This window comes from Rhinatrema bivittatum, chromosome 3 (genome assembly GCF_901001135.1).
Source record: "Rhinatrema bivittatum chromosome 3, aRhiBiv1.1, whole genome shotgun sequence".
Classification (NCBI taxonomy): domain Eukaryota; kingdom Metazoa; phylum Chordata; class Amphibia; order Gymnophiona; family Rhinatrematidae; genus Rhinatrema; species Rhinatrema bivittatum.
The window spans coordinates 124,720,319-124,745,481 of record NC_042617.1 but is presented as its reverse complement, the minus strand read 5'-3'; the positions used below and the strand labels follow the sequence as shown (position 1 = coordinate 124,745,481).

The window sequence follows — 25,163 nt, the reverse complement described above, 5'->3', positions numbered from 1 at the left end:
ACCTTGAATAGAACCCTTGGCCCTGCTGAAGGCAAGGTACCGGTTCCACTGCACCTGCCACGAGGAGGGTGGCGAGTTCCATCTGAAGTACGACCTGATGGGTGGACAAACCCCACGATGGACATGGGGGAGAGGTCTCTGGGAGCCTACTGAAGTTTAGACAGTACCCCTGATGGATGATAGTGAGGACCAATCGGTCCAACGTGATCTCTTCCCAGCGATGGGCGAAGCTCAAGAGCCTGCCTCAGACCTGGGGGATCTGATGTCAGGGGTACTGGCAACTGACCTTTGCTCCCTCGCTACCAGTCAAAAGCCCATAGACAGGTTTTGCTGGGGCACTGGTTCGGGCCTAGGCCCTCGCTGCTGGCGAGGGCAACCCCTGGAGCTGGTGCGAGGCGTGCGAGCCCTGGAGGCTGGATGAAAATACTTCCTCTATCTTTAGAAGGGCTTCCGGGATCCTGGCCTAGAGGACTTCCTGGCCGAGGACGGGGCTCAGAAGCACTAGCAGAAAGCTGTTGAAGGGTGTCATAATGGTCTTTCAATTGTGCTATTGCATCTCGGACTTTATCTCCAAAAAGGTTTCCACCTATGCAGTGGAGATCGGCTAGCCTGTCCTGGATTTCCGGCCGGAGGTCAGAGACTCTGAGCCATGCCATTTGCCTGGTGCTGTTGCCAACCGCAGGTACGCAGGCCGCTGTCTCGAATACATCATATGTGGAATGCACCTCGTGCTTCCCAGCCTCGATACCCAGCAGGACAATGGCCGAGAGGGCCTTTGTTGTTGTTGAGGTAGGCACTCTGCAAAGTCATGGACCTGTTTCCAGAGATTGTGGTTGTATTGGGTCACATAAAGCTGGTAGGCAGTGATGCGGGCCACCAGCATGGTGCCTTGGAAGACTTTCCTGCCTAGGGCATCTAGGTTCCTGTGCTCACGTCTCGGAGGGGCAGAGGCATGGGTGCACCGGGCCTTTTACAAGGCAGACTCCACGACCACCGACTGGTGGGGAAGGTGCCGCTTCTCAAACCCCATGGCCTGCTGCACCAAGTACTTGGCGTCAGCCTTTCTATTGACAGGGGAGATAGAAATGGTGTGCTCCCACATGTGGAGAAGGAGGTCCTTCAAAATGTCAAAATACACAGGAAAAAGAACACGGAAACGCCATGTTGAATGATTGAAGAAGACATCTATAATGTTGTACATTGAGCCCTTGAAAAAAAAAACAACGTTCGAAACATGGACCCATGTCGGGCTTGTTTAGAATGCGAGGCTTCATAGCTGATCGGATAAAAACAGTGTTTATATTCAAGTTAAGCTGAAATTCTACACAGCATATATATTTTTAAAAAGTTTTCTGTAAACCGATATGTACCCACGAATACTGGTATAAAAAACCTTTTAAATAAATAAATATATATAAAAAAATATGTTCACTAGAATTGACCAATGATTACAAATAAGGCTGAGTTATAAAGTGACACCACTCCACAATAAAACCTATTATGAAGGTCGATCACACAGTAAGCATCTTTCACTATTGCCAACAGTGCCAACTAAACACAATCCGTTTGACACAATGGATAGGACCCCTTCACGATTTCCTTAGGAGCATTGACGAACTGGAGAACCACTAGCATCTTATGCTGCACATTCTCTTCGGTAAGCAGTTGAAAGGGGATAGTCTCAGCCATGGTCCCTAACAAATCCTGCAAAGAACAGGTCTTTGGGGGGGGGGGGGGGCGACCAGTGCCGTTCCTTCAGAGGGGAGGGCTCCGAGAGGGGGTCAGCCGAATAAACGTGGAGTCATCACCCCAAGGGTTGTGAGGCCCTGCCTCCTCACTAGGACCAGCAAGCCATGGGCGAGGTCTGTGAGGGGCATAAGCCCTGAGTTCAGATGGCTTCGGAGGCCTTGAGGGCACTGCGGGAATCGACAGCTCCCCTGGCATCGAGGGGATCGGAGGCTGCGGGAGGCCGGAAGGACCCAGCAAGGGCTTGGGGAACTATGGTCTGGGAAACATGGTACTGGCTGTAGCTTCCTCCTCCTTGGACCCGAGAATCGGGATCGCTCCAAAGGAGGTCATTTGTGGCCACTGGGAAACAGAGAATCCCTTGGGTAGTAGCTGCATCAGAAGGGCTCCCAGAAGGACGTCCAGAAGCTCCAGCAGGGGTGCTAGGATTGATGGCGGAGGCTCAGGCACAGGTGGCATCGACAGCTCAAAGCACTGGAGAGCCTTAAGCACCGCGGATTGCACCCTGCGGTCCAACTCCTCCTGAAAGTCCAGAGTGGCCAGAACTGAGGGAGAGGGACGAGGCGTCACCAGATCTTCCTCGGGTCTCCGAGGTGGTACGGTGCCCGGCAGCAATGTCAGTGGGGAACACCTCAGACTACTGGAGGCATTGGAGGATGGAGCCTCCGATGGCCAGTGTTGCTTCGGTGGCGGCCCATTGGCCGCCGGTGCCACTCCAGAACCAGAGCCATGCATGGACATCAACCAGTGGTGATGCTTATGGGAAACTCCTTTGGTGCTCGGCCCGGTCTTTTTCCAGCACCAAGGAAGTGGAAGATCCCGATGTCCGGGATAGTGAGGAAATAATTGAGGATCTATCACCTTCTCTGCGATCCTTGGAGGTACTGGCGAGAGGAACAGGCAGGGGAAGTGCATCAAGGGGCTCCCTGCGACCGAGCCGACGCAGGAATGGAAGGAGTAGACTTTGGGGCCCCAAAAAGCTTCTCCATCTTGTTGAGGCATGCCAACGGCCTTTGGGAGTCATCTGATCACAAAGACATACACGGACATCGTGCGAAGCCCCTAGGTACAGGATACAAATCTTGTGCGGATCCGCAATAGACATGGTTCACGGGCACTGGGGACACTGATGAAAACCGGTTGACGCCATAACAAAAGACCTGGCATGTGGTCAATGACCGGCGGACACCATGACGCGAGAAGTCGGGAATGGGCCACAAAAGATTGGAGAAAGGGGAAAAGATACCTACCGCCGAGAAGGCACTGACCGCGAAGGGGGACCCGACAAGGAAAAAACCGGGAAAACCTGAAATTCTGGAGAAAAATCAGAAAAAGGAGCTCCAAGACTGCGAGGCAACTGCTCTTTGGAAAAGAATAGACTGAAGGGGGACCTCGCGTGGAGACGTGAATAGCAGCATGTTGGTCATGTTCAGGGTGCTGTTCAAAGCTTCGGGAAACTTTGACAAACGTTTTCTGTGCCTGGCTCCATCGGATGATGTCACCCACATGTGAGGACTACCATCCTGCTTGTCCTAGGAGCTCTTCTCTCCCATTTCCTCCTTACCCATTCTCCTGTACATCCTCTCCACCTCATTAACAGTTCTGAATTTTCTCTTGCCAAAAGTGTACAAACTATTTCCATCTAAACACTCTGGGATACTCATAGCTGGTTTACAGTTCCCTCCCAACGTAGTCTCCAATGTCCTGAACAGTTGTTTTGGCACAGTCTTTGCCTTCTTAATTTCATTCTCAAAAAACTCCCTTTTAGATCTCACAATAAATGCTAAATACATGTTAATCGCTTTTTGCCACTGTAATTGCAACTGCCAAACATACAATTTCACCCATAACCTTTCTAATCTCTTCACAATTTGTCATTGAGTTCTCAAATCTGCAGTAAACCATTGCAATACAATTTTTTGTCTTACTCACTCAACTTCACAGGAGCAATCTCATCCAATGTCCGAGACAATGAATCATTCTAAATTATTAACCTTTGATCTATGTTGTCTCCCAGGCAACTTAAATTTGTCTTCAACAATGCTGCCATAAATACATCACCATCAATCTTACTCCTGCATTTCTGGATCTGTTCCTGCCCCATAGAACCACTAATTTTAGATATCTGAAGCACAGATTCAATAACCCTATGGTCGGACCAAATTACCTCCTTATCCCCCATAATACTCAATTTCTCATGTTCAAACCCTTCTGATCCAAAAAGCAGATCCAACATATGTTCTTCCCTATGGATTGCAAAATCCACCAACTGCTTCAACCGAAAAACAGATAAACTAGTTAAAAAAAAAAAAAGTACTAAAACGCAATTTACATCATCCACATGGAGGTTAAAATCTCCTACCACTAACAATTTACTAAAACATATCTCTTTCCCCAATAAATTCCACCATTTTATCAATCCTATCTGAAGAAAAATCTGGAGGGAAGTAAATAACTAAAATCTCCATTCCCTCATTTCAACCAAAAGGGACACACTTCCATTCTTCTCATCCTTTCTTGGTCAGCCTTCCAAGTCTCTTTAAAGATAACTGCCTCCCCCTCCCCCCCCCTCCCTATTTGGTATCTGCTACGTTGATTTTTAATAAGGAACATTAACATCAGTGAACTTCAAATAGCATAGTACACAAACAATTCACATACCTTCTCCTTTGAATGAATAAATGTCTCCAGGACAAAAGACGTGCTAAGCTGAAAAAAACAGGGAATACTATTACTCATTGAAGATTACAGAGTCTAGAAACTACCTGCCATGTTATAAATGAATGGTACCTTTGCTGTCATCAGGGACACTGCTTTGGGATCAGGTAATGTGCTTGGAATGCTACTACACAACTGCCACATGAATCTAAAATGAAGAAAACAAAACTTCAATTTTGTTCATTAAAATGTACTAAAACGCCTGTTGAAGAGAAAATGTGTCAGGATCCCATAGGCAAAATGTAATTATAACTGTTCCAACTGTTATATTGATTAAACCAATAAAACTTTATAGACAAAGGAAAGATTTCAAATGTTCCACAATAAATTGCAAAACTTATCAGTAATGATAAAGATTTGTAACCAGTAAACTTACCCAAAATATGTATGCTCAAAAATGTTCTTGTCTTGAAGAAACTGCATGTTATCGTGCCAGATCCACTGAAGAAAAAAATGCTAACATCAAATTCATGAAAACAGGCTACCTAAAGCTCATAAATAAATCTGTAAAATACCACAATATATCTTCTTAATTTATATGCGTGGGTATAGCAAATGTTGCTTACCTGTAACAGGTGTTCTCATAGGACAGCAGAATGTGAGTCCTCACATATGGGTGACATCACAGGATGGAGCCCAATCACAGAACACTTTTGTCAAAGTTTCCAGAACTTTGACTGGGCCCTACTGGGCATGCCCAGCATGGCACTAACCCTGCAGCCAGCAGGGGTCCCCCTTCAGTCTTGTTTAAAAGCTACAGGTAGTGCCGAAAAATAAAAGCAGAAAACGTTACGAACCCAACACCGCGGGGCAGCGGGCGAGTTTCTTGAGGACTAACATCCTGCTGTCCTGTGAGAACACCTGTTACAGGTAAGCAACATTTGCTTTCTCACAGGACAAGCAGGATGGTAGTCCTCACATTTGGGTGAGTACCGAGCTGAGGATGTCCGAGAATGCACCAAATGTACCCAGATATGCAAGGCACTAGGACTGGGATAAAAATTTGGCCGAGGGCATCCTTATTTATTTTATTTATTTGTTGAGTTTTATATACCGTCATTCGGTGAAGCCATCATAACGGTTTACAAAATTTAAAACTTTAACAATTGTGTAAAAGTTTAACAAGGTGCATCATAAGCAGAGGGTAAACATTATTAGACCAGAAAGTATCGTTATGAGGGAGGAGGAGGGTTTGTTAGGTTCTGGTTGGAGACAACGGGCAGGCGGAAGGGTGTTGGTACGTCATGCTGGAAATAGGTTACGAAGGACAGACTGGCCGAAGATGGAATCTTGTCTTCCGGCCTTGTCCAAGCAATAGTGGGCTGCAAAGGTGTGGAGAGAACTCCAGGTGGCAGCCCTGCAAATGTCAGGAAGCGGCACCGATCGTAGGTGTGCTACTGAAGTCGCCATGGCCCTCACAGAGTGTGCTTTAACACGGTCTTGAAATGGAATGCCCACTTGTTGATAGCAAAAGGATATGCAGTCCGCCAACCAGGAGGAGAGAGTCTGCTTACCCACAGGCTGCCCTAACTTGTTAGGATGGAAAGAGACAAACAATTGAGTGCTTTCCCTGTGGGCAGCTGTACGGTCTAGGTAGAATGCTAGAGCCCGTTTACAGTTAAGGGTATGCAGAGCCTGCTCTCCTGGATTGGAATGGGGCCTGGGAAAAAAGGTAGGTAGTATAATGGATTGATTGAGATGAAAGTACGAAACTACCTTAGGCAAGAATTTAGGGTGAGTGTGGAGTACTGCCCGGTCCTGCAGAAGTTTAGTGTAAGGTGGATAGGTAACTAGAGCCTGTAATTCACTAACTCTGCGAGCCGAAGTGATTGCCAGAAGGAAAATCACTTTCCTTGTAAGATAGCGAAGATCACAGGATTGAAGAGGCTCGAATGGTGGTTTCATGAGCCGACCCAAAACCAGATTGAGGGTCCAAGAAGGGGCCGGAGAACGCAGTGGAGGCTTGAGGTGAAGCAAGCCTTTCAGAAAACTCAATACAAGGGGTTGTACTGATATGGGAACATCCCCGACACCTTTATGGAAGGCGGCTACCGCATTGACATGCATTCTGATGGAAGTTTTTAGACCTGACTGATAAATGCCAGAGATAGTCCAAAAACGTCGTGATTGGACAGGAAAAGGGTTCAAGGGACTGAGAAGAGCACCATGACGTAAACCTGTTCCATTTGTAAGAGTAAGATTTTCTCGTGGAAGGCTTCTGTGAAGCAAATAAGACACGGGAAACTGGTTCAGAAAGGTTAAGTGGCTGAAGGATTAACCTTTCAACATCCATGCCGTCAGGGACAAGGCGTGAAGGTTGGGGTGACGGAGGCATCCGTCGTTTTGAGTGATCAGAAGCGTGTCCTTTCCCAAGGTAATGTGCCTGTGAATGGAGAGATCCTGAAGTATTGGAAACCACACTTGGGGTGGCCAGTGAGGTGCTATCAAGGTCATGGTTCCCTTGTCCTGACGTAACTTCACGAGAGTCTTCGAGAGAAGAGGAAGTGGAGGGAATGCATAGAGTAGACCGGTTGCCCACGAGAGGGAGAATGCGTCTCTGGGCTGAGAGCGTTTGCTGAGAATGAGAGAGCAGAAGTTCTCTACTAAAAAGTAGCAAATCACCTGGACCGGTTGGTATGCATCCTAAGGTACTAAAGAAACTCAAAAATGAAATTTCTGATCTATTAGTTAAAATATGAAACCTATCATTTAAAATCATCCATTGTACCTGAACACTGGAGGGTGGCCAATGTAACCCCAATATTTAAAAAGGGCTACAGGGATGATCCTGGTAATTATAGACCAGTGAGCCTGACTTCAGTTCCGGGAAAAAAAATGGAAACTATTCTAAGGATCCAAATCATAGAGCATATAGAAAGACATGGTTTAATGGAACACAGTCAACATGGATTTACCCAAGGGAAGTCTTGACTAACAAATCCCTTTCATTTTTTTGAAGGGGGTTAATAAACATGTGGATAAAGGTGAACTGCTAGATGTGTTGGATTTTCAGAAGACGTTTGACAAAGTCCCTCGTGAGAGGCTTCTAAGAAAACTAAAAAGTCATGGGATAGGAGGTGATGTCCTTTCTTGGATCTGGAAAGGAATACAACGAGTGAGATTATCAAATTTGCGGACAATACAAAATTGTTCAGAATAGTTAAATCATAAGCAGATTGTGATACATTACAGGAGGACCTTGCAAAACTGGAAGATTGGGCATCCAAATGGCAGATTAAATTTAATGTGGACAAGAGCAAAGTGTTGCACATAGGGAAAAATAACCTTTGCTGTAGATTCACGATGTTAGGTTCCATATTAGAAACTAGCACCCAGGAAAAAGATCTAGGCATCATAGTAGATAATACTTTAAAATCGTCGGCTCAGTGTGCTGCATCAGTCAAAAAAGGAAACAATGTTAGGAATTATTAGGAAGAGAATGGTTAATAAAACGGAAAATGTCATAATGCCTCTGTATCTCTCCATGGTGAGACCGCACCTTGAATACTGTGTACAATTCTGGTCACTGCATCTGAAAAAAAGATATAGTTGCGATGGAGAAGGTACAGAGAAGGGCAACCAAAATGATAAAGGGGATGGAACAGCTCCCCTATGAGGAAAGGCTGAAGAGGTTAGGGCTGTTCAGCTTGGAGAAGAGACGGCTGAGGGGGGATATGATAGAGGCCTTTAAGATCATGAGAGGTCTTGAACGAGTAGATGTGAATCGGTTATTACACTTTCGGATAATAGAAGGACTAGGGGGCATTCCATGAAGTTAGCAAGTAGCACATTTAAGACTAATCGGAGAAAATTCTTTTTTACTCAACACACAATTAAGCTCTGGAATTTGTTGCCAGAGGATGTGGTTAGTGCAGTTAGTGTAGCTGGGTTCAAAAAAGGTTTGGATAGGTTCTTGGAGGAGAAGTCCATTAACTACTATTAATCAAGCTTATTTAGAGAATAGCCACTGCTATTAATTGCATCAGTAGCATGGGATCTTCATGGTGTTTGGGTAATTGCCAGGTTCTTGTGGCCTGGTTTGGCCTCTGTTGGAAACAGGATGCTGGGCTTGATGGACCCTTGGTCTGACCCAGCATAGCAATTTCTTATTCTTATTACTTTGCGGTTTTGAGGAGACGCAAAGAGGTCTATCTGAGGATATCCCCATTGTTGGAAGATGGAGTTCGCTAGTGAGGGGTTGAGAGACCACTCACGCGGTTGAAAGATGCGACTCAGCTTCTCTGCCAATACATTGTCCACTCCTGGCAAGTAGGTGGCCTGAGGTACATCGAATGGGAGAGAGCTTCTGCCCATATCTGTGCAGCTTCCTGACACAGAAGGAAGGAGCCCGTGCCTCCCTGTTTGTTGTTGTACCACATTGCCACCTGGTTGTCCGTCTGGATCAGGATAACTTGATTTGAGAGGCGATCCTGAAATGCCCTGAGAGACTATATGATTGCTCAAAGCTCCAGGAAATTTATTTGGTGTTTGGCTTCCTCTGGAGACCAAGATCCTTGTGCCTGCATATTGGCCACATGGGTTCCCCAGCCGAGGTTGGCAGCATTGGTGGTGAGAGTTAATTGAGGGTCTGGAGACTGAAAGGGCAAGCCTGGGAGGAGATTGATCTGATTTTTCCACCAGGCAAGAGACTGATGGAGTGAGTCGGTTATGTGGACAATGGTCGACAGGGGCTGAATGCTTTGATTCCATTGTGACCATACAGTCCACTGCATGACTCTCATGGCCAAACGGGCCATTGGTGTGACCTGAACTGAGGACGCCATGTGTCCCAGAAGGATGAGAAAGTGGCGTGCAGTCGCGGAGTGCTGAGATTGCAGCTGGTATGCAAGAGACATGAGAGCGAGAGCTCGCTGTCGAGGCAGAAAAGCCTGCCCCAATGAACGACAAGTTTTGAGATGGGACTAAGTAGGATTTGTCATAGTTTACGAGAAATCCTAATGAAATTAGAGTGTGTAAGGTTAGATTGAGGGACGACAGAGCAGCTTGCTGAATGGGAGCCCTGATTAAACAATCGTCTAGATAGGGGTAGACGTGAATACCTTGAGTCCTGAGGAAGGTTGCAACTACTACGAAGCATTTTGTGAAGACTCATGGCGCAGACGCTAGACCAAATGGAAGCACTCTGTACTGATAGTGCTTGGAGCCTACTAGAAACCTCAGGTATTTGCGATGAGATGGAGTTATCACAATGTGAGTGTATGCGTCCTGGAGGTCCAGAGAGCAGAGCCAGTCTCCTCTTTGTAGAAGAGGAAGAAGCAAGCCTAAGGTTACCATCTTGAACTTCTCTCGCTGGAGGTACTTGTTGAGGGCCCGTAGGTCCAGAATAGGACGAATGCCTCCCAATTGTTTGGGGATTAGAAAGTACCGGGAATAGAATCCTAGGCCGTGCTGAGAGTAGGGTACAGGTTCTATTGCCTTGGATTAGAGAAGGAGGGAGCCCTCCTGATCCAGAAGGATGGAGTGATCGCATGTTCACCACTTCGGTAGAGGTGGGGAGTCCGGTGGCATGGAGAGAAAGTTCAGATGGTAACCCTGAGCAATTATCGCCAGTACCCACTGGTCTGAGGTGATTGAGTTCCAAATGTTGTTGAAGTGGCACAATCGACCTCCCACTGGTATGTGAGGCAATGGAAGCTGGCTGTTGCTCTCTAGTTAGAAGTTAAAAACCTGAAGCAGGACCTGGTTGAGGAGCTGCTTGCGGTTTTTGTTTCCGTGTCTGACGAGACTGGGCTTTTTGAAAAGATCTCGTGGAACGGGATCTGGTTGGTGGCGGGTAGGACTTCTTCGGACGGAAGAATGACTTCTTAGAGTCCTTTCGGAAGGGCTGTTTTGAAGAGTACTCAGAAGACATCAGAGAGAGCTGTCTTAGGGTCTCATGATGGTCCTTGAGTTCCGCCACCGTCCGTTGAATCTGTTCACCAAACAGATTATCTCCTACATAGGGTAGGTTGGATAACCTGTCTTGTATCTCAGGGCAAAGATCGGAAGACTTGAGCCAGGCCCATCTCCTTGCCGAAATAGCAGCTGCAGATACCCTAGTAGCAGAGTCAAAGATATCGTAAGATGATCTGATCTCATGCTTGCCTGCCTCAAAACCCTTGTTTACTAGGGTTTGGAGCTGATCTTGAAATTGTTGAGGCAGGGAGTCTGTGAATTCTTGTATCTGCTTAAAAATGACCCCATTATATTGGGTCATATAGAGCTGATAAGCGGCAATTCAGGAGATGAGCATTGATCCTTGGAAGACACGGCAACCAATGGCATCTAAAAACTTCTGTTCCTTGCCAAGGGGAAAAGAAGTGTGAGGCTTTGATTTCTTTGCTCTTTTCTGTGCAGATTCTACCACTACAGATTGGTGATCCAATTGACGTTTCTGAAAACCCGGAGCTGACTACACTAAATAGGTAGTGTCAGCTTTTCATTGGACTGGAGCAATGGAGCCAGGATGTTCCCAGTTCTTCTTGAGGAGATCCAGAAGAATCTGGTGGTTAGGGATGGAGGTTATTTCCTTGGTAGCATCCAGGAATTGGAGCGACTCCATCATCTGATGTCCATCATCCTGTTCAGTTTGTAATTGGAAGGGAATGAATTCAGACATTTCCTTCACAAAATTTATAAAGGAAAGGTCCTCTAGGAGAACGCTTTCTACTTTCAGTGGGTGAAGGTGGTGAAGGCAAAACATCGGTGTCTGGGGAGGAATCATCAGTCCAGGTATCACAGGGATCAGCACCTGCCCCTCTAGGAACTAGAGGGGGACGGGGTGGTGGGATACCAGAGGGTCCTGGTCTAGGAATCGAAGGAATAATTGGAGGCGCTGATAAAGGCATCGAAGGCATCGATGGATGGCTCGGTGGCGCCGACAGGCATATCTGCACCGATGGTTGGACCGGTGGCGATGGACGTTTCGGCATCGATGGCTGAGGCAGAACTCCCGATGGAGGGATGCGGAACGATGTTTCTCCTCTCGATGACAGAGTAAGTGGGGAGGGCACTGGAGCCATCGGTGCCCTGGGGTCCATCAGTGGAAAAGTGGCAATGAGCACTTCCCATCCTGGAGAACAGCGGTGCCAATGCTGCCGGAATCAAGTCGGGGTCGGTTCCACAATCGGTACCGGTGTTGGTGCCGGAGGAACCTGGAGTCATTGCATCGCCTTGTCGATGGCCTCCTGAACCATTCGGTCCAGTTCTTCTCGGAGACCTGGAGCAAGCAGCCCCGGCTCTGGAACAGAAGAAGGAGGCAGAGGCATAGCCGGAGGGACCACTGTTAAAGGCGGAGTCGCGGCTCCCGATACCCTGTCGGGTGAGGGTTGCCTCAGTGACCCTGTCGCCGAAAATGTCAGTGCCTTTTCTGGACGGGGTTTCTTCAACGGCGGCTCGGACGATGGCGAGGTCGATGATTTCGCTCCCTTGATGGTCCGAGACTTTCGATGGCGATGTTTGTTTCTGCGATCCCCTCGGTCTTGAGGGGGAGTAGAGGGTGTCGAAGACCGAGATGTCGTCAATGCCGGATGGTCACCGGCTGGTGGTCGATGCTGGCGCGAAGTTGATGCAATGGACGGAGTTGGGGTTTGAGCACAGAAGAGAAGTTCCATCTTCTCCATTCTGGCCTTGCGACCTTTTAGTGTCATTAGGGCACATTTGGTGCAGGTCAAGACATCGTGCTATCGTCCAAGACACATTACACAGACTTTATGGGGGTCCGTGATGGACATGGTGCGATTACAGTCCGGGCACCGATGGAACCCCGACACCATGGCCATGGAAAAAAATTGAGCCATGGTACGGTCGATGGCCAGTAGGCTGCGAGGGCCAAACTTGACAGTAATCGACGAAGAATGGGTAAAAACTTAGCAGAGTACCGCGGCTTGGAAAAGTTAAAGGAGGGACTCCTGTGGGGCAAATTAACTTTTAGTAATTCTGTGAGGAAAATTCCTGTCAGGAATCTCTGCAGAGCTCCTTAACCGCAAGGCTACTGCTGCACGGAAAAAAGAAGACTGAAGGGGGATCCCTGCTGGCTGCAGGGTTAGTGCCATGCTGGGCATGCCCAGTAGGGGCCAGTCAAAGATCTGGAAACTTTCACAAAAGTGTTCCGTGATTGGGCTCCATCCTGTTATGTCACCCATATGTGAGGACTACCATCCTGCTTGTCCTATGAGTAAGTATATTATACAAATAGCAAAATATATACTGGGACAAAAGAGAACTTCTAGGAATAAGAACATTAGAAGCAGCAAAAAGAATGAAAGTAGCATGCCATCTTTAGACTTTAACCTCTGCTAATTTTAAAACATACTTCATGTTTTGTTTTGTTTTTGTATCCTCTACATACTCATTCATTTTCTCCTGATAGCTCGCTCTTAAAATAAAACACCAAAATTGAAAATTCTTCTTTAACAGCAGCCATCCTGAATCTGTTAAGAAACCACACATGACACCAGTGGCTGTCAATTCCTAAACTATGTGTCTTCCTACAAGCCCAAGAGGTATAGTACAAAGCAGATGAGGTGCCATACATACAGCAAAGTGAGTTGACTTCTGGCAGTACTATATAATCACTGGAACCTTGGGGTCTCTTTAGCTCCATTTTTCTCATAGTAATATGGTACAAGTTGGTTGCAAAAGACCAACTGCCCATCTAGTCTGTCTAGATATCTTGTCCATATTGCTACATAACTATAAATGAGAAAGTTTTATAGGAAAAACACCAGACACTTAAACATAAAGGACAACATTAAGAGCCTGATTCACAAAGGCTTTTCTCCCATTCTGTGGGTAATTTTGTAATAACCCACATAAGAAAATCAGCAAAAGTGAACATAAGTTGTACCTATTGTAAAGCAAACTTATTTGCATATGAAAATTATCCCACCAAAAACTATCTGCACACAATTATACCTGCATTCTAAAATATATGCTGAATTTTTTCTGGAAATTTTACATGCATACATTTGAAAATGCAAAAGTATGCGTCTAAGTGCAAATTCCTCCCCAATCCTGCCCACGAGAATGACTAGACTGAGTAACCTTACATGCATATAGGACATATGTGCATAGGTTTACTTGCATATTGGGCGGACAATTTTATAGTATGCCATTTCTCTGAGTAAAGCATTGCTTTATCCACAGAAATGCTTTTTAAAATTACCCTTTGTCTATAAGAAAAGAAGATGATGAATTAGGTTCTAAGTGAAGAAAAAAAAAAAGTTTAAGCTCTGCCCTTCTCCCCCCCAAAAATCAAAAACCTCAAAACCTATCTATTAATATTTTCTAAATAACTCATCTGCCACAAAAATAGAGTCTAGGTTATTAAACATTTTTGTCAATCAGCAGAGAATGGAAAATTTAAATCTTTTGTGCAATTATCCTCTGTCTATATCATTGTCCTATATCTCAGTACATTATTCATTAGAAAAAGCTGAATCAACCCACTGCCATCAATCATAAAAAATGTTTAAGTCAGATCCATTAATTCTTGTAATCAAAGTCAGCATTTTTTTCTTATAGTGAATGCAGTGTTTCTGAAAACTGTTAAGAGTGACAGCACTGGGAACTGAAACCCTCTATTTATGCACAAAACAGCTGAGGAAACGCCAGTGCTAATTTCCTCAGACTATTATGCTAATATACCTCAACCTTTGGGTGGCTATTTTTGCCTAGCAGTAATATTTTAAATTTAAAGATTTTTTAAAGCAGAGTACAAAGTATTTAAGGATGACATTCACCAAGATGATTTTAGAATTTGGTGCTTGTACAAGATTCCAGAGAGAATAGACTGCTAATATTTCCTATCAGTTTAAGAATATGACAGAGATATATAGTCATGACTAAGCATTTCAGCACGAGTGTTTGTCTGCTATATTCAAGTTTAATAAAAAATTACAGTCACCATGTGCTATGCAATGTTTCAAAACTGTACAGCACATACAGTTACAAGAAACATGTATAGTCTAAAACATTCTGCTGTAAGTTTTTTAAATTCTCTGTTTCTCCCCTGCATTCCCTACAATTTCTGTGAGCAGCCAGGTCTGGAACAATATGATAAGCAACCTCACACATAATTGATCTCATAAGCGGCATCGGAGACAGCACAAATCAATTTAATACCATTCTATGTAATATTATTTGTGACACTGTTCAAAACTTATGTGCTCAAAGAGGAAATTTGGGGAAGTCAAAAAAATAAAATCTAAAACTTTTAATTGAAAGGGTATTACCATGTCTCATATGGAAAAAAAGAGAGAAAAAATCTCAAATCATTAATCTCTAAATGGGGACTAATGGATATATGGAGATCACGTAATCCACTGGAAAGGAATTATACCTTCTATTCCAACCCCCATAAATCATATTCTAGGATTGCCCCCATGTCAGACAAATCTGATTGACTTTTTTGACTGGTCGTAACCAAGGAATTGGATCAAGGAAGAGCGCTCGATGTCATCTACTTGGATTTCAGCAAAGCTTTTGATACGGTTCCGCACAGGAGACTGGTGAATAAAACGAGAAGCTTAGGAGTGAGTGCTGAGGTGGTGACCTGGATTGAAAACTGGTTGACGGACAGAAAACAATGCGTGATGGTAAATGGAACTTTCTCTGAAGACAGAGAGGTTTTAAGTGGTGTACCACAAGGATCAGTGTTGGGACCGGTCCTGTTCAATATCTTTGTGAGCGACATTGCGGACGGGATAGAAGGTAAGGTTTGTCTTTTTGCGGACGACACTAAGATCTGCAACAGAGTGGACACGCCGGAAGGAGTGGAGAGAATGAGACGGGATTTTAGGAAACTGGAAGAGTAGTCGAAGATATGGCAGCTGAGATTCAATGCCAAGAAGTGCAAAGTCATGCATATGGGGAGTGGAAATCCGAATGAACTGTATTCGATGGGGGGGGGAAAGGCTGATGTGCACGGGGTGATAGTGTCTAATGATATGAAGTCTGCGAAACAATGCGACAAGGCGATAGCAAAAGCCAGAAGAATGCTGGGATGCATAGAGAGAGGAATATTGAGTAAGAAAAGGGAAGTGATTATCCCCCTGTACAGATCCTTGGTGAGGCCACACCTGGAGTACTGTGTTCAGTTCTGGAGACCGTATCTACAAAGAGACAAGGAGAAGATGGAAGCGGTTCAGAGAAGGGCGACCAGGAAGGTGGAGGGTCTTCACAGGATGACATACGAGGAGAGATTGAAGAATCTAAATATGTACTCCCTGGAGGAAAGGAGGAGCAGGGGTGATATGATTCAGACTTTCAGATATTTGAAAATCTTTAATGATCCAAAGACATCGACAAACCTTTTCCATCAGAAAAAAATCAGCAGAACCAGAGGTCACGAGCTGAGGCTCCAGGGAGGAAGACTAAGAACCAATATCAGGAAGTATTTCTTCACGGAAAGGGTGGTGGATGCCTGGAATGCCCTTCCGGAGGAAGTGGTGAAGTCTAAAACTGTGAACGACTTCAAAGGGGCATGGGATAAACACTGTGGATCCATCAAGTCTAGAGGGCGTGAATAAAGTGAAGACATTCAAACACTGCACGGAGCGGCAGTAGCCACAGCGGCATTCAAACACTGCACGGAGCGGCAGTAGCCATAGCGGCATTCAAACACTGCACGGAGCGGCAGTAGCCACAGCGGCATTCAAACACTGCACGGAGCGGCAGTAGCCACAGAGGCGTTCACGGAGCGGGATGCCAGTGGCCAGTAGTTGGTGATCCACCTTCACGGAGCGGAAGGATGGAGGGCTGCTATTTCCAAAAAAAAAAACCAAAACAAAAAATAAAAACAGGGGTGGGGAAGAGTATGGTGCAAGGGGGTGGCTTGCTTGTTGCAGCGGTTGCTACCCCCAATTGAGCTGGATGTCACTTGGATGCAGATTCAAAGCTGCTCTTTAAATTGGGTGGAGGGGAATTAGGGCTGGAGGGTACTGGAAGCCAATAGTAACAGGTGGGAGAGAGAAAAAGGGAAAAAAAATGGATAAAGTGCGTAGCTTGCTGGGTAGACTCGATGGGCCATTTGGTCTTCTTCTGCCGTCATTTCTATGTTTCTATGATAAAGCAGGAATACTTTGAATGGGGAGACAAAGCGAGCAGACTTCTAGCTCAGAGGCTGAAACACCGTTTTGCTCAGACACAGATTACTAGAATATTGGGGGAGGATAGATCTCTACTAGTAACTGCTAAAGCAATACATGAGCATTTTCAGAGATTCTATGGAGCTCTATACGCAAAAGATGGCACGATACGCGAAGAGAAAATAGAGGAATTCCTTAAGTCCACCTTCCCCAGATAGCAGAGGACGAACGTCAGTTTCTACAACAAGAAATTTCGTTGTGCGAGGTCATCCAGGTAATTAAAGACCTCAAGGTAAACAAAGCCCCGGGACTAGATGGGTTTACTGCCCACTTTTATAAAATGTTTTCCCCAGAGGTCTCCACACCGCTCATGGAGATATTCAACTCCTTACGAAATGGTAGGTCCCTCTACCAGGGATCAAGTGTTGCTGGGATCACCATATTAGCCAAGTCGGGTAGAGACCATACGGAGTGCGGTTCATACCACCCCATATCCCTCATTCACATCGATCTGAAAATTCTAGCGAAAATATTGGCCAAACGTTTAAATATGGTATTAGCAAAATTAATTCACCCTGACCAAACCGGTTTGCGGACAACGTTTGCAAGATTATCGATCTCATCTGGTAGGCTAAGACGACGCACATTCCAACAGTCTTATTATCAATCGACGCTGAAAAAGCGTTCAATGTGGTACATTGGTCGTATCTGTTTCAAACTATGGGGAAAATGACTTTGGACCGCTTTTTTTGAGATGGCTAAACGCCTTGTATGAAGAGCCGCAGGCATGCGTCAAGGTGAATGGAACATATTCAGAAACCTTTTTGATTGAGAGGGGAACCAGACAGGGATGCCCCCTGTCCCCACTCCTATTCGCCCTGTTTTTGGAACCACTAACCATTAAAATTCGATCTACAACAAACATTACTGGTATTGAAATAAGAGGTATCGATAATAAGATGTCATTCGCAGATGAAGTCCTATTTACTTTATCACAACCATCCAGTTCATTGGAACATGTGGTATCTACACTATCAGAATTTAGTTCCATATCTGGATTTAAGTTATATTCAAAATCTCAGATTTTTCTAAATTTATCTATACCGGCTGTCCAGGCTCAAGTTCTAAGATCCAAGTTTCATTTTAAATGGGCTCCTCATAGAATAAAGTACCTAGGAGTATTAATAAGCAATAAGATAGATGACCTCTTTTGCCTAAATTATACACCTCTTACCTCAAAAATATTTGCAGATCTTGACAGCTGGACCAGGCACCAGTTGTCATGGCTGGGTCGAATTGCGTCCATTAAGATGTCAGTGATACCAAAGTTTCTTTATTTATTCCACACTCTTCCTATTCATATATCCACCTTAATTCTCAAATGTTGGCAGAAAAAGATATTTGCCTTCATTTGGAAATGGAAGCCACCACGAGTGGAGAGATCAACCTTATACAGGAATAAAATGTGTGGAGGGCTGAGTGTCCCCCATTTGGGTCAGTATTATGCTACCGCCCAACATAGAGCTATTGTGGACTGGAATAAAAAGAACGAACAGAAACGACGGACAGATATCGAACAGGCGATGATGGGTTCGATGACGCTGTGGGCTGCCACTTGGCAGCCAAGGGACACGTGGTTGGCGGGAGGTATTGAACCACCTTCTTTCTCCACAACAATGCAAGTTTGGAAACAATTGAAATCAAAGTTGGTCGGCACGAGACAGTACTTCTTAAGCTCCTCATTATTGCATAATAAGACATTCCCTCCAGGTTGGGTTGCCAAGCTTTTGCACGCTGGAGGGAGAGTAATATTCAAACCATTGGAAAGGTATGGGAGATGGGGGGGGCATTATTCCTTTCCAGACTCTTAAAGAACGGCACCATTTTACGGACAGAGATGCATTCCCATATACACAAACAAGTCACTTCCTACGGACTAGTACCATAGCGAAGGATGTATCTCAAGGGGCGACAAATAGAAAATTGATGTGCACAGGCGGATAAGGTAAAAGGGGTTCTCTCAAAAATATATGACTTCCTCAATACTGATAACAATACCACATCATCATTTGTATGGCCTGGGAGAAAGATTTAGGGAAAGCATTAGATATGGCTACCTGCGACCTTATTTTTATCAACTCTAAACGTAGCTCCATATCAGCCTCTCTGACAGAAAACAGTTATAAGGTTTTACTGAGGTGGTATTGCACACCATTTAAATTATGGAAAGCAAAAATAAGGAACACTGATGATTGCTGGCGTGGCTGTGGCGAAAGGGGAACTTTCTTCCATATGTGGTGGCATTTGCCCAAAGATACAGCAATTCTGGGGGAAGGTCTCAAAAATATTTCAGCAAGATATCTTGTTATTCCCAGAACAGGCGTTGCTCAGTATCCCTTTAACTAGCTCCAGATTTGATTGGCTGTTGATGCACCAAATTTAATTGCTTCTCACTGTGTTATAGCAGCTCATTGGAAGAACAGTGATCCCCCTACATTACATATGCTTATCTTGAAAATAGATAAAATGTGCGAGCTCTACAAACTGACCGCACGAAAACACCGCAATCAGCCTAGATTCTTAGCCATCTGGCAGCCCTATCAGATCTGGAGACAGTCTGCAAATGCTATTTGTACTTAGATGTTGTAATGCGATTTAGCACTGTTCTCTCAGTACCTTCAGAAAAGCCAATAGACTAAGATCTACAGTATGGATGGAAAAGAACAAGAAGTGGCATTGAATGAAATCGAGAACAAGACATTGGAAGAGCCCAATCGTGGATGATTTTGAGACTGACCTTGTACACATATCCCTGTATTTCTACTTATAATTGTAACTAAAACCATGACTACTCAGACTGAGTAACCTTACATGCATATAGGACATATGTGCATAGGTTTACTTGCATATTGGGCGGACAAATATACCTCAAGGACAAATATACCTCAAGTAGCTCTGAGGAAACATCAAACGATAACTCCTTGCTATTCTCCTCTTCCGGCTCCATTCTTTTGTAAAACAGCATGTATGCACTGTGGGTCTTTAGGCGAAAGAAAAAAAAAAAAAAAAAAAAAAAGAATAGTGTTACTTTAAAACTCTCCGATCACAAAACTCAAAAACTGACACTTTCTTCAAAAAAGATCAGAATGACGTTACCTTTTCAAAAGAGAAGTCCATAAATTTATCAGTGACTGAATCATATGTCTTGGTCTGTGAAAGTAGAAATATTACTTAAAATCTTCCATATTACTATGTATCTGATTCAAAAAATAATTTAAGCACTTAAACATTGTTAACAGTAAGGTTACAACTTTGGATAGAAAATGAAAGTTAAAAATTACAGTACAGATAGTTTAGCCATGCAGGATTGAAACTATTGGTCTTAATTTTAACTCTAAAAATCTAAGTTATCAAAACCTTGAGGCAGCACACTGTGGCAATGAAAGAACATCGAAATGTATCAAATTATTGATCTAACTTGTATTAGTATTGATGGTTTCCACTGTTTTTGTTTTGGGGAGTTTGCCCCCCCCCCCCCCCCCCATTTCCTCCTGCTCCTTTGAACTTCCAACTCAATCTGAACAGGTTCCCAATAAGCTCTCATTTGAAATTACTATGATTGACCCCTCTTCCCTTCCCCCTCCCCACTTTCAATTTTAATCACCCCCAATTTTTCCCTTGTATCTAGCTTAACCACTACAGTGACAATCCTTCAGTCAGGAGCCGCAGAATGCGACTCGTTCCAGAAACCAGTACATGTGTATCCTAAGTAATACCATTACGTGTTACTTTAACACAATGCTGGGATGCCTTCTCCCCCAGGCTGTGAACATTGCTTCCACAGCATCCCTAAGCAGTCCAGGGAGAAGCCAGGCTCAGGAATCCAACTTAGATCTCCTGCATTGCAGCAAGAAGCACTCTCATTGAGTTACTGTGCCAGTCCCAATGCTTTCCACGGTTTACTAGTTTACTAAAAAAGAGAATGTGATCAACATAAGACCTTACAGTCATTTCCCCACCAAAACATTCCGAAGCCAGCTGAGCAGAATCAAATGGTTTTACTTCAGCATCGTTAAAAAGGTACCTAAGAAAGAGGACAACGAACTTAAAATTAGTCATGTGTATCATCTGTACTGTACTTCTTATACTAAATAGGGACAGACATCTACCTTAGAACTACAGCATCATACAAATGAAAATTGTTTTAAACTATATGTAAAAGAAATATGAGTGGATGAAAATCAACTGAAAGAAATTTTGGTAGTTCTGCATTTCTCATGTAGGATCAATAAAAGAGCATCACTATACATAAAGATAGCAGAGAGTTACCAAACACAAGAGTCTAGCAAATTTCTTTAATGAAGTCTTCCCTTTGCCCTCTGAGTTTTAAAACCTATGGAGTGAATTTTCAAAGACTTTCTTGCATACATGGTATTTTACAAACCTCAAACAAATGCACATATTTTTGCTTTCGTGTGCACATAAAGACATCTTAAAAGGAGGCAATCTAGAGGCATTCTGGGGCGGGACCACTATTTACATGTGCAAGTTGCTATTTTAAAAGAGACGCACCTAGATTCGCCAACTTACTTGTGTAAATTTACACCTGTGTAAGTGATATTAAACATGTTTATTATTTACTATTGGTCAAGTGGAAGGTCTGGGTGAATTAGTGGGAGTTCAAGCTGAAGAATCAAGAGGATCTTGATGATCTGGAGAAGGACTGGTTGAACCGGGTGAATTGGTAAAATTGGCAATTTCATTTAACCACACATATTTCAAAATATACCAATTTACAGTTCCACTTCATTTTCACATGTAAATATACGTCCATGTATTTTTAAAATAGGTAGGAAAAGCACGCATGTTCAATGCTAGAAATACTCACATTCAATGCACACTGCATGTATTCATGCACAAGCTTACATACATGCATATGCTGCTGGGTAAAGATATGGATATTCTATAATTTGCATAGATTTCAAAATACTATGGTAAAACTAAGCATGGCCCTATATGCTACATTGTGCAGTTGTTTGAAATGTACCCTCTATTTCCCAAAAAGTTATGGAGATAGAACTTTGCACCCATAATGGCAAACTAACATTACCAAGTGTCTGACCAACTAAAATTGATGCTTCACTATTTTAACTTTCTTTTATTATACAAAGTTTACAATTCCAAGAAAAATTCTAAAATATTGCATTAATCTACTATGAAAACCAGTGCTAAAATAATAATTATCAATCTTAGATAAGATAAAAAAGGTTTCTAAGTAGGGTTAATCTCCAGCTTTGCACTTAATCTGGATTTAAAACTCAAAGATGATTTTTTTTTTTTTTTTAGCTATGTTTAGGAAACAAAAAGTTTTTAATACAAAAGATCATTTCCAGTAGGGTGGTTTCCAAAACCAGTGAACTAAATTTTATCAAACTTAGCAGTATGATAGAGATTGAGAAAGATAATGCAGTTTTAAGCTAAGGAAAATTATTTGCTTTGTGATTGATTACTGGTTTAACATTTTTTTCTCTCTTTCTTTTTAAAAGGTTTAGGATTAGCTTATTTGAATGGGCATAGTCTTGCACCCTCCCTTCTTCCTGTTTTTTCTTTTATAGACTTTTTAGAACCAGGATGGGCAAACGTTTTGACCAGAGGGCCACATTAATAGCCCTGCCTGCTTGAGGGATCACTGAAGGTCCTGGTTCTATCTGAGCAGCAGGGGAGATCTTGCTATGAGAATTCCATCCAGCCTGTGGCAGTGACATTGCTTCCAATACTTGGATGTCAATTCTGGACCGATGTGGTATACTCTCATCATCGCCAAGACCCATACTACTGCCACAGGCCAGAAAGAAGCTTCTCATGGTTTGCTCACCTCTGTTTTGCAACTTTACCTAGTTAAAATATTTTAATATTTTATATTTTTAGCCTTGCAGATTTCCTTCCTCAAAAAGCTTACAATCTAACAAGCCAATGTAATAAGCTGAGCATTAAAACTGTGCACTGAAATTTACACATACAAAAACATATATATATACATTGTAATTTAATGTTTTATTTTGTTACTCATCTTGGGGATTTTCTATGGAAAGGCAAGGCAAAAATCTAAAGGATTATTAGTGATTCATTTTTAGGGAAAATAGGCTTATTGGCAAAGTTATCAGCAACTCTTAATTTAGCACAGAAATGCTAGAGATGGACATTTTGATACTTTAGATGCAGTAAGCAAAATGTTACATTTAATAGACAAATAGCACTGCCTGTATGAATATAGCTCTCATTCCTAGTGATAACTGCTCTGGATCTTACTCTACATTAGATCCATAATTGTGATGCTTCTATCTAATGTACAAATGTAATCATTTGAAAAAAAGTAGCTGCCAGTGAAAGTACTATTATATGATCATGATCTATACAAAAAAAAAGTACTATTTAATTACAACTCACCATTTGTTGGTCTTATAGGCATGAGGATTGACTATGTCTCTGATAAAGCTATAGTAGTGTCCACCATCTGCTGTTCCGGTATGAACTGTCACGCCTATCAAATCATACTCGTAGCTTTCAGTTTCTATTAATTCTTCTCCATCTCCTTTAAAACCTTGAAGCAGATGTAATATGTTCTTAGGAACTTTATGCTTTTCAACACAGTGAAATCTTTCAATGAAGGCTTCAGTTGGGCCAGATAATTCCTTTTTTTGTGGGTATGAGGAATGACATTTTACAGACACACACATACATATACAGACAGTGCTGTAATATAATTCTTATGTTTCAACTTTTTAACTTGTATTATTTGGGGCATCTTTTATTTCACATAAATACAGAACAGCTTATTTTCAATACAAGAAAAGGAAAAAATTAACTTAATTGATCATTTCCTTTCCTTGAATCCTGCTATACCAGTCCAGATATGTGGCTTTTCCCGTCGATAGCAGGGCTGAATTAGCCATGCTGTCATGGGATCTGTCAATCAGGCCCGGGAGGCGGAGCTTGTCAAAGCAGAGAACAGAGCTTTGCTCTCTGCGGCTGCGCGTATGTTCCCGCGCAGGAAAGTAACGGACTCTCCTCAGTCTGTTTTTTCCGCGAGCGGGAACGCACGCGGAGCTGTTATTCTCCTCAGTTTAAAAAAAAAAAAAAAAAAAAACAGAAATAAAATGTCTAAACCCGGGTTTAAACCCTGTGGCTGTGGAAAACGGATGTCGGTAACGGATGGACATGATCGCTGTTATCAATGTCTCGGGCCGCATCACCATACAGAAAAATGTGAGTTTTGTTCAAAAATGTCACCACGAGCATTAAAACAGAGGGCCTATAGGCTTCAGGAACTTTTTGCCTCCCGCGATCCGTCAGAGGCTCATTCTTCGCCTGGCCCGTTCACTTCATCGGCTCCGTCAAAGAAGAAATCTTTGCCGTTTAAACCTAAGTCCTCCACTATAGGAGGTAAGAGGAAAGCAAAAAATCAAAGGCCAGTGGGTCCTACTAAATCCCCAGTGCCTGTAGAGCCGCAACGTACCTCATCAGAGGAGGATTCCTCCGCGCTGAAGACTTCTGCGCCTATGGCGCCAAATGCGCATATACCGGCGCCAAAGTCAGAGTCTGCGCACAACTTAGCGATTCCGGTGCGCACGGCGCAGAGAAAACTACCGCGCCGACTAAATATGTGCACGGCGCCAGAAACACCTGTACGCACGGCGCCGAAGACATTTGAGCGCATGGCGCCGGAAACACTTACGCGCATGACGCCGAAAAATCCTGTACGCACGGCGCCGAAAACATTTGAGCGCATGGCGCCGACTATGAAGAAACTTATGCGCACGGCGCCGAAAAACCCTGTGCGCTTGGAATCAAAGAAACATGCGCATAAAACTACAACCGCGCACAATTCTACTTCCGCGCACAGACATGCAAGTGCGCATGAGTCTACAGTCGCGCATACGCGCATACCTGCGCATACCTCTACATCTGCGCGTAAACACATATCCGCGCATAAATCTAATTCAGCGCATACATCAAGATCTGGGCGTAGAGACCACAATTACTCGCCTCAAAAATTAAAGAGGAAGTTGAAGCGAAAACGATACCCTTCACACACCTCTTCTTCCGAGACGGAAGTCACAGATACGGAGTCTGCATCTGAGGACTATCATAAGTACTCACATCACTCCCATTCTAAAAGATTAAAAAAGAGGAGTGCGACATGGGACATGAGTCCTTCGACTTCTAAATCATCTCATAAAGTTCCGTCTACTACCGGCTCATTAAGAAAACCGGTACAAATTCTCTCCTCTAACACTTCTTCAGATTCAGAAGTTCTCAAAAATGCTCCAGACGAAAAGACACGGAGAGATAGAGAGGTTCCTACAACGTCACCTCCAACAATTATTCCAAAACAACAAGACAATCGTATGATAATGCCCTCTCATACAAGAGAAGCATTTTTTCAATTGTCGCAGTCTCTAGAAGGATTCTACGAGACGCTTCAATCATCTTTTAAAATATATAATACTTCTGAGGACAATGCTATAAAACATAAAGCACAGTCTAATGAAGAGCAGTCGGCGGAACCACCAACATCTCCCAGGACAAACCAACCAACTTCACCTACTC

The 25,163-nt window shown here is 43.6% G+C and overlaps 1 protein-coding gene across 1 annotated transcript in view; it reads right to left on the bottom strand.

Moving 5' to 3' along the window:
- The window catches only part of USP34 (ubiquitin specific peptidase 34), a 1,009,100-nt gene that overhangs the window by 300,408 nt on the left and 683,529 nt on the right, over positions 1-25,163 (bottom strand). Inside the window, exons 49-55 of the mRNA XM_029593702.1 lie at positions 23,001-23,154; positions 20,559-20,637; positions 19,710-19,763; positions 19,498-19,593; positions 4,841-4,905; positions 4,537-4,612; positions 4,408-4,455 (exon numbers count right to left, since the gene is read on the bottom strand). Coding sequence (XP_029449562.1) covers positions 4,408-4,455; positions 4,537-4,612; positions 4,841-4,905; positions 19,498-19,593; positions 19,710-19,763; positions 20,559-20,637; positions 23,001-23,154 — 572 coding nt within the window. The remainder of the gene's footprint in view (positions 1-4,407; positions 4,456-4,536; positions 4,613-4,840; positions 4,906-19,497; positions 19,594-19,709; positions 19,764-20,558; positions 20,638-23,000; positions 23,155-25,163) is intronic.